The sequence below is a fragment of the Drosophila rhopaloa genome, unplaced genomic scaffold (genome assembly GCF_018152115.1).
Source record: "Drosophila rhopaloa isolate 14029-0021.01 unplaced genomic scaffold, ASM1815211v1 contig_178, whole genome shotgun sequence".
In the NCBI taxonomy this organism is placed as follows: domain Eukaryota; kingdom Metazoa; phylum Arthropoda; class Insecta; order Diptera; family Drosophilidae; genus Drosophila; species Drosophila rhopaloa.
The window spans coordinates 8,284,317-8,297,010 of record NW_025335059.1 but is presented as its reverse complement, the minus strand read 5'-3'; the positions used below and the strand labels follow the sequence as shown (position 1 = coordinate 8,297,010).

General features: G+C 36.4%; 1 protein-coding gene across 11 annotated transcripts in view; it reads left to right on the top strand.

Moving 5' to 3' along the window:
- Positions 1–12,694, top strand: part of LOC108050264 (low-density lipoprotein receptor) — a 36,107-nt gene that overhangs the window by 13,316 nt on the left and 10,097 nt on the right. For 4 of the 11 annotated variants that reach the window (XR_001769581.2, XM_017131844.2, XM_017131847.2 and 1 more), the window contains exons 4-6: positions 6,674–6,793; positions 10,508–10,630; positions 11,077–11,300. Coding sequence is in view for 9 of the 11 variants with exons in the window: in XM_017131844.2 (XP_016987333.2) it covers positions 6,674–6,793; positions 10,508–10,630; positions 11,077–11,300 (467 nt within the window). In the remaining 2 variants the exon portion in view is untranslated. Of the gene's footprint in view, positions 1–1,082; positions 1,261–6,673; positions 6,794–7,297; positions 7,418–10,507; positions 10,631–11,076; positions 11,301–12,694 lie in introns of all 11 variants that reach the window. The other 7 variants (XR_006417556.1, XM_017131849.2, XM_017131848.2 and 4 more) reach the window with 3 other exon arrangements.

Sequence of the window (12,694 nt, the reverse complement as noted above, 5' to 3'; positions counted from 1 at the left end):
TAGCCCACTTGGCCCTCTCTTTTTTGGGGCATCTCTTAGAAACGCTCTTTACAAACTGGCATAATTATGTTCTGATTTTACCAAGAACTCAAAATTGCATTGGATTACATGAACTTGACATCGAATGTAAGCCAAATACCCGAAACTTGCCATTTACGCAGCATATCAAGTCAAACCCCTAATGAATATCAGATAATCTTCACACATTCCCTGTGAATTAATCCGTTATAATTGTTATTTATATTAATCAATTTGAATTTAAAATTCCCAGTCAAGTGAAAGTTTGTGAGCGTTATAATTCCCGCCGACATGTCAAAGTACAAAATGGCAATTAAATGTAAACAGTCAGCTCGGCTTAACTCAACTCCCTTAAAAAATAATGTTCCATGCGAGGATTATGTAAAGTTCTGATAAAGCGACCGCATTAATAAATATTCAATAAATATCAGACAAGTCGACAAGAAAAAAGTGGCTTAATTAAAGCGTTTAAGCGTGGGAAATATGAAAACTGAAAAAACGATAAGAACAACACATGAAATATAATAAAGAATTATACAATTTAAATTCTTTGCGGTTATAAAATTGTTAATTTAAATACATAGTGTAAAATAGCTAATATTTGGCCATAAAAAATTAAAGTTCAATGCCATTTTTTATATAATTGATATATTTAATCATGAGCAAATAAGTAATTAAAATATTATTTTTAAATTCTCGGAAGAATAAATCAAGTCAATTGCTTCTCAATAAATATGTTTAAAGTGAATAATAATCAAGTTAACCATTAAAAACTGAATGAAATACTTTAAAAAATATACAAAAAGCCATAAATAAAACCGGAACACAAATTCAATTTTAACGCTCGAAAATAAAAACTTCGGTGCAGATGAAACCAATTAAAATGACATTTTCGCCCGCATAAATTTGTATATTATTTGTGAAACAAAAAGAGTGGCGTACTTTTGAGTTACTGCCACTACTGCAGGTTGTGCTGATATTATGCTGATGTTTCCGTCTGCCATTTTTGCTGGGCGACTACTTGATTGCCATTTAAAATAATTATGATTACACTCCCACAACAGAGAGCCCAGTGCAAACATTCGCGCGACAACAAACCCGAATAAACAGCTATTTAATTTAATAATTCAGCCGAGCACTTAAGCCAGAATATTATCATACAGTAGAGCTTCCGAAGGGCCGACATGGGACCAATGCGCAGCATCCTGGGCTGCTCCTTTCTGCTCCTCGTCACCGGATTTGGTAATCATATTAGCAATAAGATTAAGCTAAGAAAGACGCTTAGCCCAGTTTCACATTGCTCACTTTCAATCCGTTATCCGTTGTAAATACAAAACAAAGCTTTTCATGCGTCAATATTATGAGTTCTCTTATTTTTTCAGGGACTCTGTGTCACAGAACTGATTAGACTTTAATCAAGGCTTAATAACTTTAAATAACAAAGTATGAATTTCTAAGATAACTTCAATTTGTTGCCAGTCATATTAATGAATATATTTCTAATTCGTTTAATTTGGGACAAAGCCACTGATAAGCCTTGAATAATATAGCATGTACTTTAGACTGTTATCATTCAGGGTATTTTCATGAATTAAATGTCGGACATTCGTTATCTTTTTAATATAATTTCCCCATTAATCTTGAAAACATCCGAAAGGCAATGTCTGGTCAAAGTTTTTCGATAACCCAGCTCCGGATCAATTTACCGCTTCAAGTGAATTTCAATTTACTGTTATTGTCATACAGCGTAATCGTTGAGTGGGTGTTTCTTTTTTGTATGGGCGTGGCACAGGATGTTGGCTAAAATCGATTCCAGTTCCAACAAAATGACAAAAAATAATGTCTTAGAAGTCAGTAAATAAATAAATAACTTATAGGCAAACTGTGGATGGCCATTAACAACAGAACTGATCCAAGACATCAGAGGATCATTAAGTTCCCTGTCCTCGTCCCATTGCTTATACGCCACGTTGTTTATACTCCGCGCTTCCCACACGCCACGTTACCCATACGCCACGTTAGCCATACGCCGCGTAAACAGCCAGTGAAAATCGACAAAAGAGAGTAAAGACGCTCCCAGACTTTTAAGCAGCTCTTCCACCATTTGGTGTAATACATATTGGTCATGGTATGCTAGTGCTCGATATCGAGGGCATAAATATTCATGCAGCACATTTGGAAAAAAGAAGACAGCTGATAAAGCCTGCCACCCACTCAGTGAAAAATCTAAAAAAAAAAATGGTTGAAAAGGGGAGCTGAATCCTCTCTATACTTATACATGTATATGCTGGATTTTGTGCGCTGACTGCGGGCCTAAGATAACTTCAGTCACATATCCTTGGCCTTGTTCCGCTCCCTAGTCCTTGTCCTTTCCCGAAAGCAATAAATTATGTATTCCGCACATTTTTAAGCGCAGCAATCCATCGAAATGGCTCGATCCTATGTTGGCCAGGAATTCACGGAAATGGGAATTATTTTTCAAATAATTCACGATGCCATTCCTTCTCTTTCCATTCTGGGAATCAATTTGTTTGCAACCGTCCGCGAAACAAGTTTAAGTAACATATAAAGTGCGATTGCACAGCCATTTGTTGCACTGTCCAATATTCAGCAACAGTTGCCAGACATATGAAACATAAAACTTTGCCTCATTAGAGTGACTCTCAGCCTCTGTTCTGCGAATGATTTATGATGCCCAGCATTGTCTCATGTACCACAGGCCGAAAAACAAACCCTTAGCTGCCCCATTTGCCAGCTCTTTTTTTATTGAAATACTTGAGGCGGAGTACAACTTCAATAAAGTGGAAAAAGGTGCCATAAACAACAAGCGGCGGGCCTTTTTTTACGACACAACCCGCTGTGTGCGGAAGCAGATACTTCTCTAAACAAAGGCAGAAAATAAATAAGTAAAAAGCGGGAGGGGAAAAACAATTGTAAACAGTGAAAAAGGAAAAATCCCCTTAACTGTGGCACAAATTTTTCATTTATTTATTGAGACGAGACAGGAAGAGACAGGGCAGCAAAAGACGAGGGTCAGGTGGAGGTGGGGGGGAAAAGTGAAATTCACTTTCGCATTTTCCTTATTCCACTTGTTTTTTTGGTTGCCTTTCGCCGTTTAAATGAATCGGACAATTCAATTTATGCTCTGCCAGACAGACAAACTTCATTAGGACCTCTTCCCATTTCACATCCTTTGAATCAATAACAAGAGAGAACGCTATAGTCGGGTGCCCCGACTATCAGATACCCGTTACTCAGGTATAGGGAGTGCGAGGGAGATGGAGATAGAAACTTTGATCACGCATAACTTTTTAACGAATGGTCCGATTTGAAAAATTTCTTCTACATTTCGATAGGTATTGATAAACACAATAAAACTGCATTTTTACTTTTCCGAAATATTTAAATTTTTAAAATCGTATTTAAGCGATTGTGGGCGTTAAAGGGGGCGTGGCACCTTTTTGAAACAAACTTGCGCTGCGTAGGAACTCCTAGAATCTGCATGCAAAATGCCAATCTTCTAGCTTTTATAGTTTCCGAGATCTCAGCGTTCATACGGACAGACAGACGGACAGACGGACAGACGGACAGACGGACAGACAGACGGACAGACGGACATGGCTAGATCGACTCGGCTAGTGATCCTGATCAAGAATATATATACTTTATAGGGTCGGAAACGCTTCCTTCTAGCTGTTACATACTTTTGCACGAATACAATATACCCTTTTACTCTACGAGTAACGGGTATAAAAATATTTCATGTTTTATTGTTTTATTTTCGGGTTTGTTTTGTGTGAAAGTGAATCAAGATTTCCCCAAAAATTCAGGAATCAAATAAAAATATTTCACGTAATACGTTTTTTCTTTGTTAAATTCAACATTAAATTGGCTAAATATTTAACGTTTAGTCTATAGATTAATTTTACGAAATACATTCGCACAAAAGAAAGTAGAGAGGATATTGGAAAACGGGAACTATCAGAAAACTTTTAATGCGCCAAATCGATGAATGACCGCAGAAACTTTTCCCCTATTTCCCTTGGACACTTCCCAAGTACATGGCAACTTTTCTAGCACTAAGCTTTTGGCCTGTAAATGAGCTTGGGGACGGTTGTCCTGGAAGCGAAGAAGGACCTGCATTGTTACCAAACTTTGTCGAGGTTAGTTCTCGGTGTCTGTATGGAAAGTTTTCGATGTATTTGCTTTGGCTTAAGTCGGCTGACTTTGTCACTTTTGTTGTCGCCACTTGGGAACCTCAATTTGTGATAGCCCCCACGCCCTGAAATCAAAGCGTTGCAATGGAGTTTAATAAATATTTGTGAAAAGTCAGATAGACGACTGCCTTGCCAGCAGGTGTGCCATTCATTATCGCGCGAGGTGTCGCCAGATTTTCTGCCCTGGCGGCAGCAAAAGCACTTTAAATGAATTGCATAATCTGCTGGGAGCTGTCCCCCACCCACCTGTACTAACGGGAATTAAGAGCCTGTCTGGCAGGGACACACCACTTTCCCGCCCACTCGCAACACCCCAAAAGCCATACCACTCTTGCACCACGTTGTCGCGACGCGGCAGACTGTAAATAATGAAGTTTGCATCTGGGTGGCAAGTGGCAAAGCAGCTGCGAAATGTGCTCTTAGGCACAGGAACAAAAAATTCATACATTTATTTAGATATATATACTCAAACAAATTGTTGGCCAAAGATCAACAGCAAGTTTAGTATTTCTGGTCAAAAAAATTGGCCATTCAGAACATGCTAGTGGCGCAGCAATTCGATTTATTTCCTGTACGATTTATTTGTTCTGCACTTTTTGTATAAGTTTTATGATTTGCTTATACAAATTCTAACTAAAGCACAAAAACAATTTTATTTGAAGTATTATTTTCTGTTCGTGTTGATATCAAGTACTTCTTGCTATTCATTTTTTTGAATTCCCACTTTTTCTTTATGTGTAATAACAAAAAACCAATTGCTTGTGAAGAATGTTTGTTTGTGCGATAACTCAGGATAATGTTCTTAATTTTGTGTGTAATTTTCTGGTGATGACAAATTATTTATGTATTGAGCCATAAATAATTTGTCATCATTTAAAAATTTAGTTAAAGCTTAAACTACAGGTGAATAGTTCCCAAATATACTACAATTTACTTAAGACCACTTCGCGATTTTATTATAATTGATTCACTGATTTCATTTGACTTTCGATAATGCTTTTGCTCATTAAGTCGAGACTAAATCAAATCGAAAGCCGACTTATTCCCACACCAGATTCTGGCCAACTAATTCCCCGTCTCAGCCCTTTTTAATGTTCTTTTTTGGGCGCTAAATGCCGCTGTCTAGGTAAATACGCCCCAGAACGTTTTCGTTATTCAAGCTCACAGTGTTCATTTCCCATTTCCCGGTTTCCCGGGTCTCCAAACTCAAAACGCAGAACGTGATGCGCATTTTTCGCACTGCGGCTGCTGTGTGTCTGAGTCCCCTGGGTTTTGGCTTCCACTTTGGGTTTGGGGTTCGGTTTGGGTTTGGGGTTTACCGGGGGCTACAGTTTTGCGCTTGAGTTTGGGACTGCCACAAAAGTTGCGCTTAAGTTTATGGCAAACGACTCCCGGCCTGGTGGGGCCAAAACTTCACCCAGCGGAGCGGGCAAAGATCCTCTTAAAGTTGTTACGAACCGAATGCAGATGTCATTCAAAGGAATTCGTTTGAATTAAGCGCCAAATTGTCTGCACTCTTGTAGGACCTTACAAAAGGCAGTTTTAGAAAACGTTTTGCGGAAAAATACATCAAGTTTTAAGTGAATTTCGAAAGAGAGGACGCGAAAAAAACTAGATATTTCGTTTATATTTTTAATAATATTTTAGTGACCTTTACGGTAATGTCTATTATTATGCAATGGAGTTATTTTAAAATTAAATTTAAGTTCTACAAAGAGGAATTACATTGACTACTTCACTTTTTTTCCCCCTTTTAGGTAATGCACCTATTTTAAACAGTCTAATACTAACTTAAAACATCAGCTATTAAAAAATATATCTAAAACTTATTCGGTATTTTTATGAACACTTGTACATTTTCTTTTTTTGTTAGAACAATTCATATTAATTAGATTTATAATTAAAAATAGTCAAATATTTTTTTTTCCTACTGCCTTATAATATCGTCACTTTGTGGCTGTTAGTCAATGTATATATTTTCTCAACAGTGCCTTACAACACATTCTGCTGTCAATTGTTTCACAAAGCCAAACCAACTTCATCAAGAGTTCCTTTTATCTTTTACTTACATTTTCATCACATCAGCCAAACCATTTCTTTTCATCCCGGCGAATGATGATGTAATATTTTAAACATTTTCTAGCCCTGTAAAGATACTTTCTGGTGCATATAATAGCGAAAAGTCATAAAATAAAATAAGCATAAAATGGCGGAAAAACTATTTCCACTAAAGTATAAAACAAAAGCCAAAGCGGAAGCCGTAGGAACATAAAAATCACATTTATTTTCGACACATTTAACCATTCGAGCGTTAAAAGTTTGAAAGCCATGCTTTGCAGAAATATACATATATGTTATATACATTTATGGAAATATTCTATCGAAGCCATTATCTTCAGCAGTTATGTAAAATTGATATCAAACATTTACACTTGCAGCATCAACTTGCAAATTTGGGGAATTCCGCTGCGGTTCCGGAAGTTGCATTCCGCGTTTTTGGACCTGCGATCAGGAAAACGACTGTGCCGATGGCAGCGACGAATCGCGGGATCTCTGCCGTAAGTGTAAACCATTATTTTTAATATAGGCAGTATGTATCAAGGGTATGCGATAGAAAATGTAATAATAGCAATGCAAAAATAGATTGAAAACAAATCCTGAACTTAATGCAGGAATTAAAATTAAATGGGTTGAGTATAGCTTTTTCAAAAAAAAAAAACCGTACATAATTTAGAATAATATCTTAACTGTCTGAATACACAGAAAAAGGATAGAATTCACAAAATTTTAATTAAATTTACAAAAATAGTTTTCTCAAATGTTCAAAAATTCATCTAAGAATGTTTTTAGTGCAAATTAATTTAATATAAGGAATATTTTTTTTACAAAATGATAACTAACTAAATTAATTAACAATATACATTACTATTTTATTGGCACTTTATTGGCACTTTAAAGAATTTAAAAATTGGCCAACTTCTAACTTTGCTTAAAGCGGATGTCTACTTTAAAAGTTATTTTCAAATAGACTTAATTTATTAAATATATAATATTTTGTCCAGCGGACACATGCTCCCTTTCGCAAACTATGTGTAAAAATGGTGAGCAATGTATATTCCGGGATTTCATCTGTGATGGCGATAAGGACTGTCGCGACGGGTCCGACGAATTGGAATGTGGCAGTAAGCGAAAAGAATGAATTATTCCTTCTCACATTAACATACTAACTGGAGGATTTGCCCATCACTAAAACGAGCGGAGTCGCTTAATCGAAATTTAAATGCATGCCCCATGAAGGATCCAGGGGCCTAAAAGACTTTATGCCTTGCCTGGGGCAGACCAGGACCTAAATTAATGTCACTCCTTGCGGACAATATCGCGACGTGACCATCGGCGGAACTAATTTGTATTTATGCATTAGACGCACTTCTTTTCTTTTTGGGCGTAGTTCCCGCTCTTCACTTTATTCGTCGCATTTTCTTGCACAGTAACTTGTTTAGTGGTTTATTGTCTGTGACACAATTTCCCAACTATATAATAGAGTCTGTGGTGAAGGAGAAAATGAAGAGGAGCGAAAATGTTTTTGTGTTGAAGGGGATTTCAGCAATGTAATTGAAAAAATTATGCGATTTTTATGTTGTTATCCTTGATGAAAATAAAAACCGGTAATCAAAAAGCAAATTGTGCCTGTGGTTTATATGCTCCGATTCGTGGCTCACTGGTTGCCTTTCAGGCAGCCAGGACCTACAACTGCGTTCACAACAATAGTGGCTTGCAGAGGAATATATATGCCGAAATAAATATATATTTCGTATTAAAATAAAGTTTTATTAAGTTGAATAAATCGCGTAAAGGTTGAAATAGAATCCTTAATTTAAAAAAACCTTCTTTTTTTCGTTTCTTAGTAAGTTAATGCAATGATACTTGAAGATTTATTGGAAAATCAAAATAATTGATTGTTATTTTTAAACATAAGAAAATAAAGAGGGAATTTACTTTTTAATTGATAACAATTGCTTTCTGGGCGTTTCTAAAGCTACGTCTGCGTATGTGAGTGGATAAGAGTGCCTTTTTATGACTTTTATGAGCTTTAAAATTGTCGTCAAACCTTGTCGTTATTTCAGCGTTCACCCACTTACACTTGTGAGTCTTCAATTTACTTGGTTTGGAGGACAAGAATAACTCTTTTTAATATGGACATTTTCAGTTAAGGTCCCCGCCCCGTTATTTAATTCCATTTAACACTCCACTCGGACTCTTCATATCTTTGTTTACCACTATGGGGAAAACTCGGCTTGCCGTTAAACAAAGGAGCAAAGGAGGGAGAACTGAACAATAAACAAAACGCAAACTGCCCCACAAAGGCATTAAGCTTCATTGGCTTTCCAGTGTCGGGGAGTTGGGGGCAGCACGGGAGGCGAGGCAAGCTGCACTCGACCAGGACATGTCTTGTACATGGTCTAAAAAGCATTTTAAATAAAATTAAAATCAAATTGCAAGTATACGGGACTTGGCGTCAGATAACAAGAAAATGCTATTGAATACAATGCGATGATGTGTGCGTATGGGAAGGAGTGGAGCAGGACCCTTGGTGGTCCATTGACTGTGACCCCACGACAGCAAATTGATTCTGCCACGACTCACAAAAGCCGAAGCCGAGAAAGAAGCTGAGTCCCCATGGACACACGAGAATGAAACGTCCATTCAGCCAAGTAGTTACCTTCGAATGGATAAAAATGGAAAGTTTTATATGTACATAAAAGCCCCCTGGTGAATGTTTTCCTTGCCAGCGATGGGAAATTTAATGAAGCCATAAATTATGGTTGGCAAAATGATATTGGATAATTTAATATATATCAGGTGCATGAAATAATCGAAAAGTAATTTCAAGTGACCATGGATGACGTTGAATACAATTGAGAAAACACAAAATTTAGCATTGGGTTTATAGAAAAAATGTAACTGTATATTTTTAAAGTGTACACAATATTAAACTTGGATAAGGTTAAGGGTGATGTTAAATTTGAATTAACCTTAATTTAATTTAAAAAGAAATTGCAAAACTCAAACAAATTATCGGAATTTTGGCGCAGGCATTTTGGCAATTTCAGTAAATATTCAGCAAGCGAACGACGAATAAATTCAGTAAGCTGGTCACAATAAATTCCAATTAAAGGCATATCACGCATACGACGCGTTGTACATGCTAAGCAACCGCCAAAAATGGCGAATACCAAGAAGAAAATAATAATAAATTAATTTATTTGCAACGATGTCAGAAATTTCCGCCGTACGCCATGCACGTGTAAACGGTAAACAAAAAGACAGGACGAAGGACGAAAAAGAGGAGGGGAAGGAAGAAGAGGAAGAGGTAGACAAAACGCCAAAAAGCATATTCAAATATGTGGCACAACCATAAGATTTTATTGCTATTACACACACACATTCTCAGCGGGGATGTAGGTACATAATCATATCAGCGAAAATCACACAACACACAGCGTGAAACAAAGGACAATAAAAGAGAGAAAGAAAGCGAAAGAAAGCTCGAAAGCAAGGCCCGAAGAACTGGCATACTAATACGCATTAAGGGTTAAACACAAGCGTTTTAATGTTCTTGCTGTGTGTGTGTTTGTGTGTGTGTGTGGCTGTGGGAGTGTTGTCAGCTTTGTTTAATGTCCGCTCCTTTGGCAAGGATAACTTCAATGGAAGTCTGTGACTGCGGGTGTGGGCGATAATTGCTTTAATGCATACGCATGTGTGCGTTTTAACTTTATGGAGTGTTGGCTGATAATGTCTTAATTACTGCCTAGATAAAATGCCAACTGTTTAGCCCCCGAATGGTTGTGCCTGTGTGTTGGCATGACAACTATGTTTACTACTTGAAGAACCGCCTTTATACGGCAGCTGCTTATAAACTTAATTACCGAAGGGACCTCGGCTGCCTAGTTGAGGTCGCGCTTCCTGTCTCAGCGAGATAAAATCCCATTAGCCAGGCAGTTTGAAGGATTTATAAGACCCTTTACGACTATGGTTCCAAATGCTAAATACAAAATAACTATAGAAACATTTTTGACTGGATAATATTATTATTAATTATGTAATTAATTTTCGAATAATTTAAGAAATTGAAATGAGCACAACAACTAAGGACATTTAGTATTTTTTTTTGAACCTGAACTGGCATAAGAGTGGTTATTGTTTCTCGATTTTGCATTATTTTAAAATTTTGGAGCTTAAAACCACAAATATTTTGATCTGTTCTTTTTTAGGAAACAAAACTTGTTCGCCCGAGCAGTTTGCCTGCAAGTCGGGCGAGGGCGAGTGTATTCCCTTGGCCTGGATGTGCGATCAACACAAAGATTGCCATGATGGAAGTGATGAGGCTCAGTGCAGTAAGCCATAACCGAATATTCCTAAGCCTTTTCTCTGTTTTTGCTTGGTGTTGGCTGCTATAATAACCGAATTTATTTTCGATTTTTCCCTGATTTTGCTTGGTTTTAGTTGCAATTTATTTCTATATTTTATATTGTAGAATTCCATACACTTGTCTTTACTATGCACACATTTCTCTGAGCATTGTGCTAAAACTCGTATGCAATAAACCACAAATATTAACGCACACACACAGATGAGAACTCTTTAGTTTCCTGTGTTTGCGCTGTTTCTTTGTTGTCACTTTCACATCTCTCCCATTTTCTATATGCTTCTTCTAGTTTGTCTGAAATTTTTGTTATGGTTTCGGCTTTCCCCTCATACCATCCACCCACTAATAAAAATCATTAAATCCTCCACAAAATCCCTTAAAAGAATCCAGCTAATCATCGGAATCTTTGTGCAGATAGGACGTGTCGGTCAGACGAGTTCACCTGTGGCAACGGACGTTGCATACAACGTCAGTATGTGTGCGACGAAGACAACGATTGCGGCGATGGATCGGATGAGAAGAACTGCGAGCAAAATCGGAAATGCCCCGAAAGTGCCTTTACCTGTCTAAGTGGCATGTGCATTACCAAGGAATGGGTTTGCGACGGGGACATTGATTGCCATGGTGGCGAGGATGAGGTGAGTTCCCAAACAAATAATATTGATATTAATATTTATGAGCAAATAATAAAAATGGATTAGTATTATTTCTATACATGCAGTAAAAAACTAAGTTCAGTTTTCTATTTAACAAATTTGTGCATGCAAAGCATTTAATATTCTAATAAATAAGCCCACAAAAATTTATTTAATATTAGTTAAAACGAAATACCTACTTAAATTAAAATTAAAAAATGATTTAATATCCTATCAGAACATATTTAAATTTTAGGCATACCTGAAACAATATAACCTACATAGTCCCTACATTTCTGTGAAAATACAAATTACTTGTAAACTAAGTTGTAAATATGCATTTGTTATTTCATTAATTCAAATTAAAATTTCAGTTTTATGAATAAGGAATTATAGGTCTAAATTATGTGACAGCTTCTAAAATCTTTAATTTTAACTAGCAATGAAAATTGATATGAGCATATAATCAAACCACCCATACACAATGCACACACAACTGCAAGTGCGAGTGGTTTGATAGCCCTCGCATATAAATATATATTTATATGAAGCGTGCTAGGAAGCATAAATTATGCAAGACGCGAGCATTATTCAAAACTGGCAACGACGACGAGGACGATGTCGGCAACTGTTTCCCATAAACATTTATTTGTATGACGCATGGCTTTTGTTGTCAGTAGGGTGGTCCCGAAATTGCATGGCACCGAAAAGCAATAAAAACAAACGGAAAACTGTCTAAACAAACCGCAGCCTTGATGATCTTCTGGGGTTTTATTTAAAATATAGTCTAAGAAAGCTCAAAAGTTGTAAAAGTTATCAATTTAATTTAATTTGTTTAAATGTAGAGTGTTTGTAGAACTTTTGAGCTATGAAAAAAATTAAAATACATAAACAAATTTTGCTTTGAAAAATCAGTAAAAATAAACTAATATCTACATTAGTCAGATATACTTCTTTTAAAAAAGGGTATAAAATGTGAAAAATGCTTCCTAACATATCCTAAAAGTATGCAACAAAAAATGCAGTCAATGGCACTGAGACCTGTATATATATATATATATATATATATATATATATGTATATATTTATGAGTGTGTATGTGCGTCCTGGTGCATAAGAGCTTTGTGCTGGAGTGTGTTTGTGAACCGGGCTTAGCTGCCTGAATATTTGGTTGGCACTTAACAAGAAAAGCAAACTGTTGTAGCAGCAGTAAAGTTAACTTCCTTTATCCTCGCCACGGGCAGAGATTCATCTTTCAAGAGAATATCTGTTGAAGGACAATATAAACATAAAACTTGAAGTGCCGACTATTACAAATTCCAAAACATATCCATAAAAATATAATTGAAATAATTTAATAATATAATTTCTTTACTATATTTAGCAAAATAGTAATT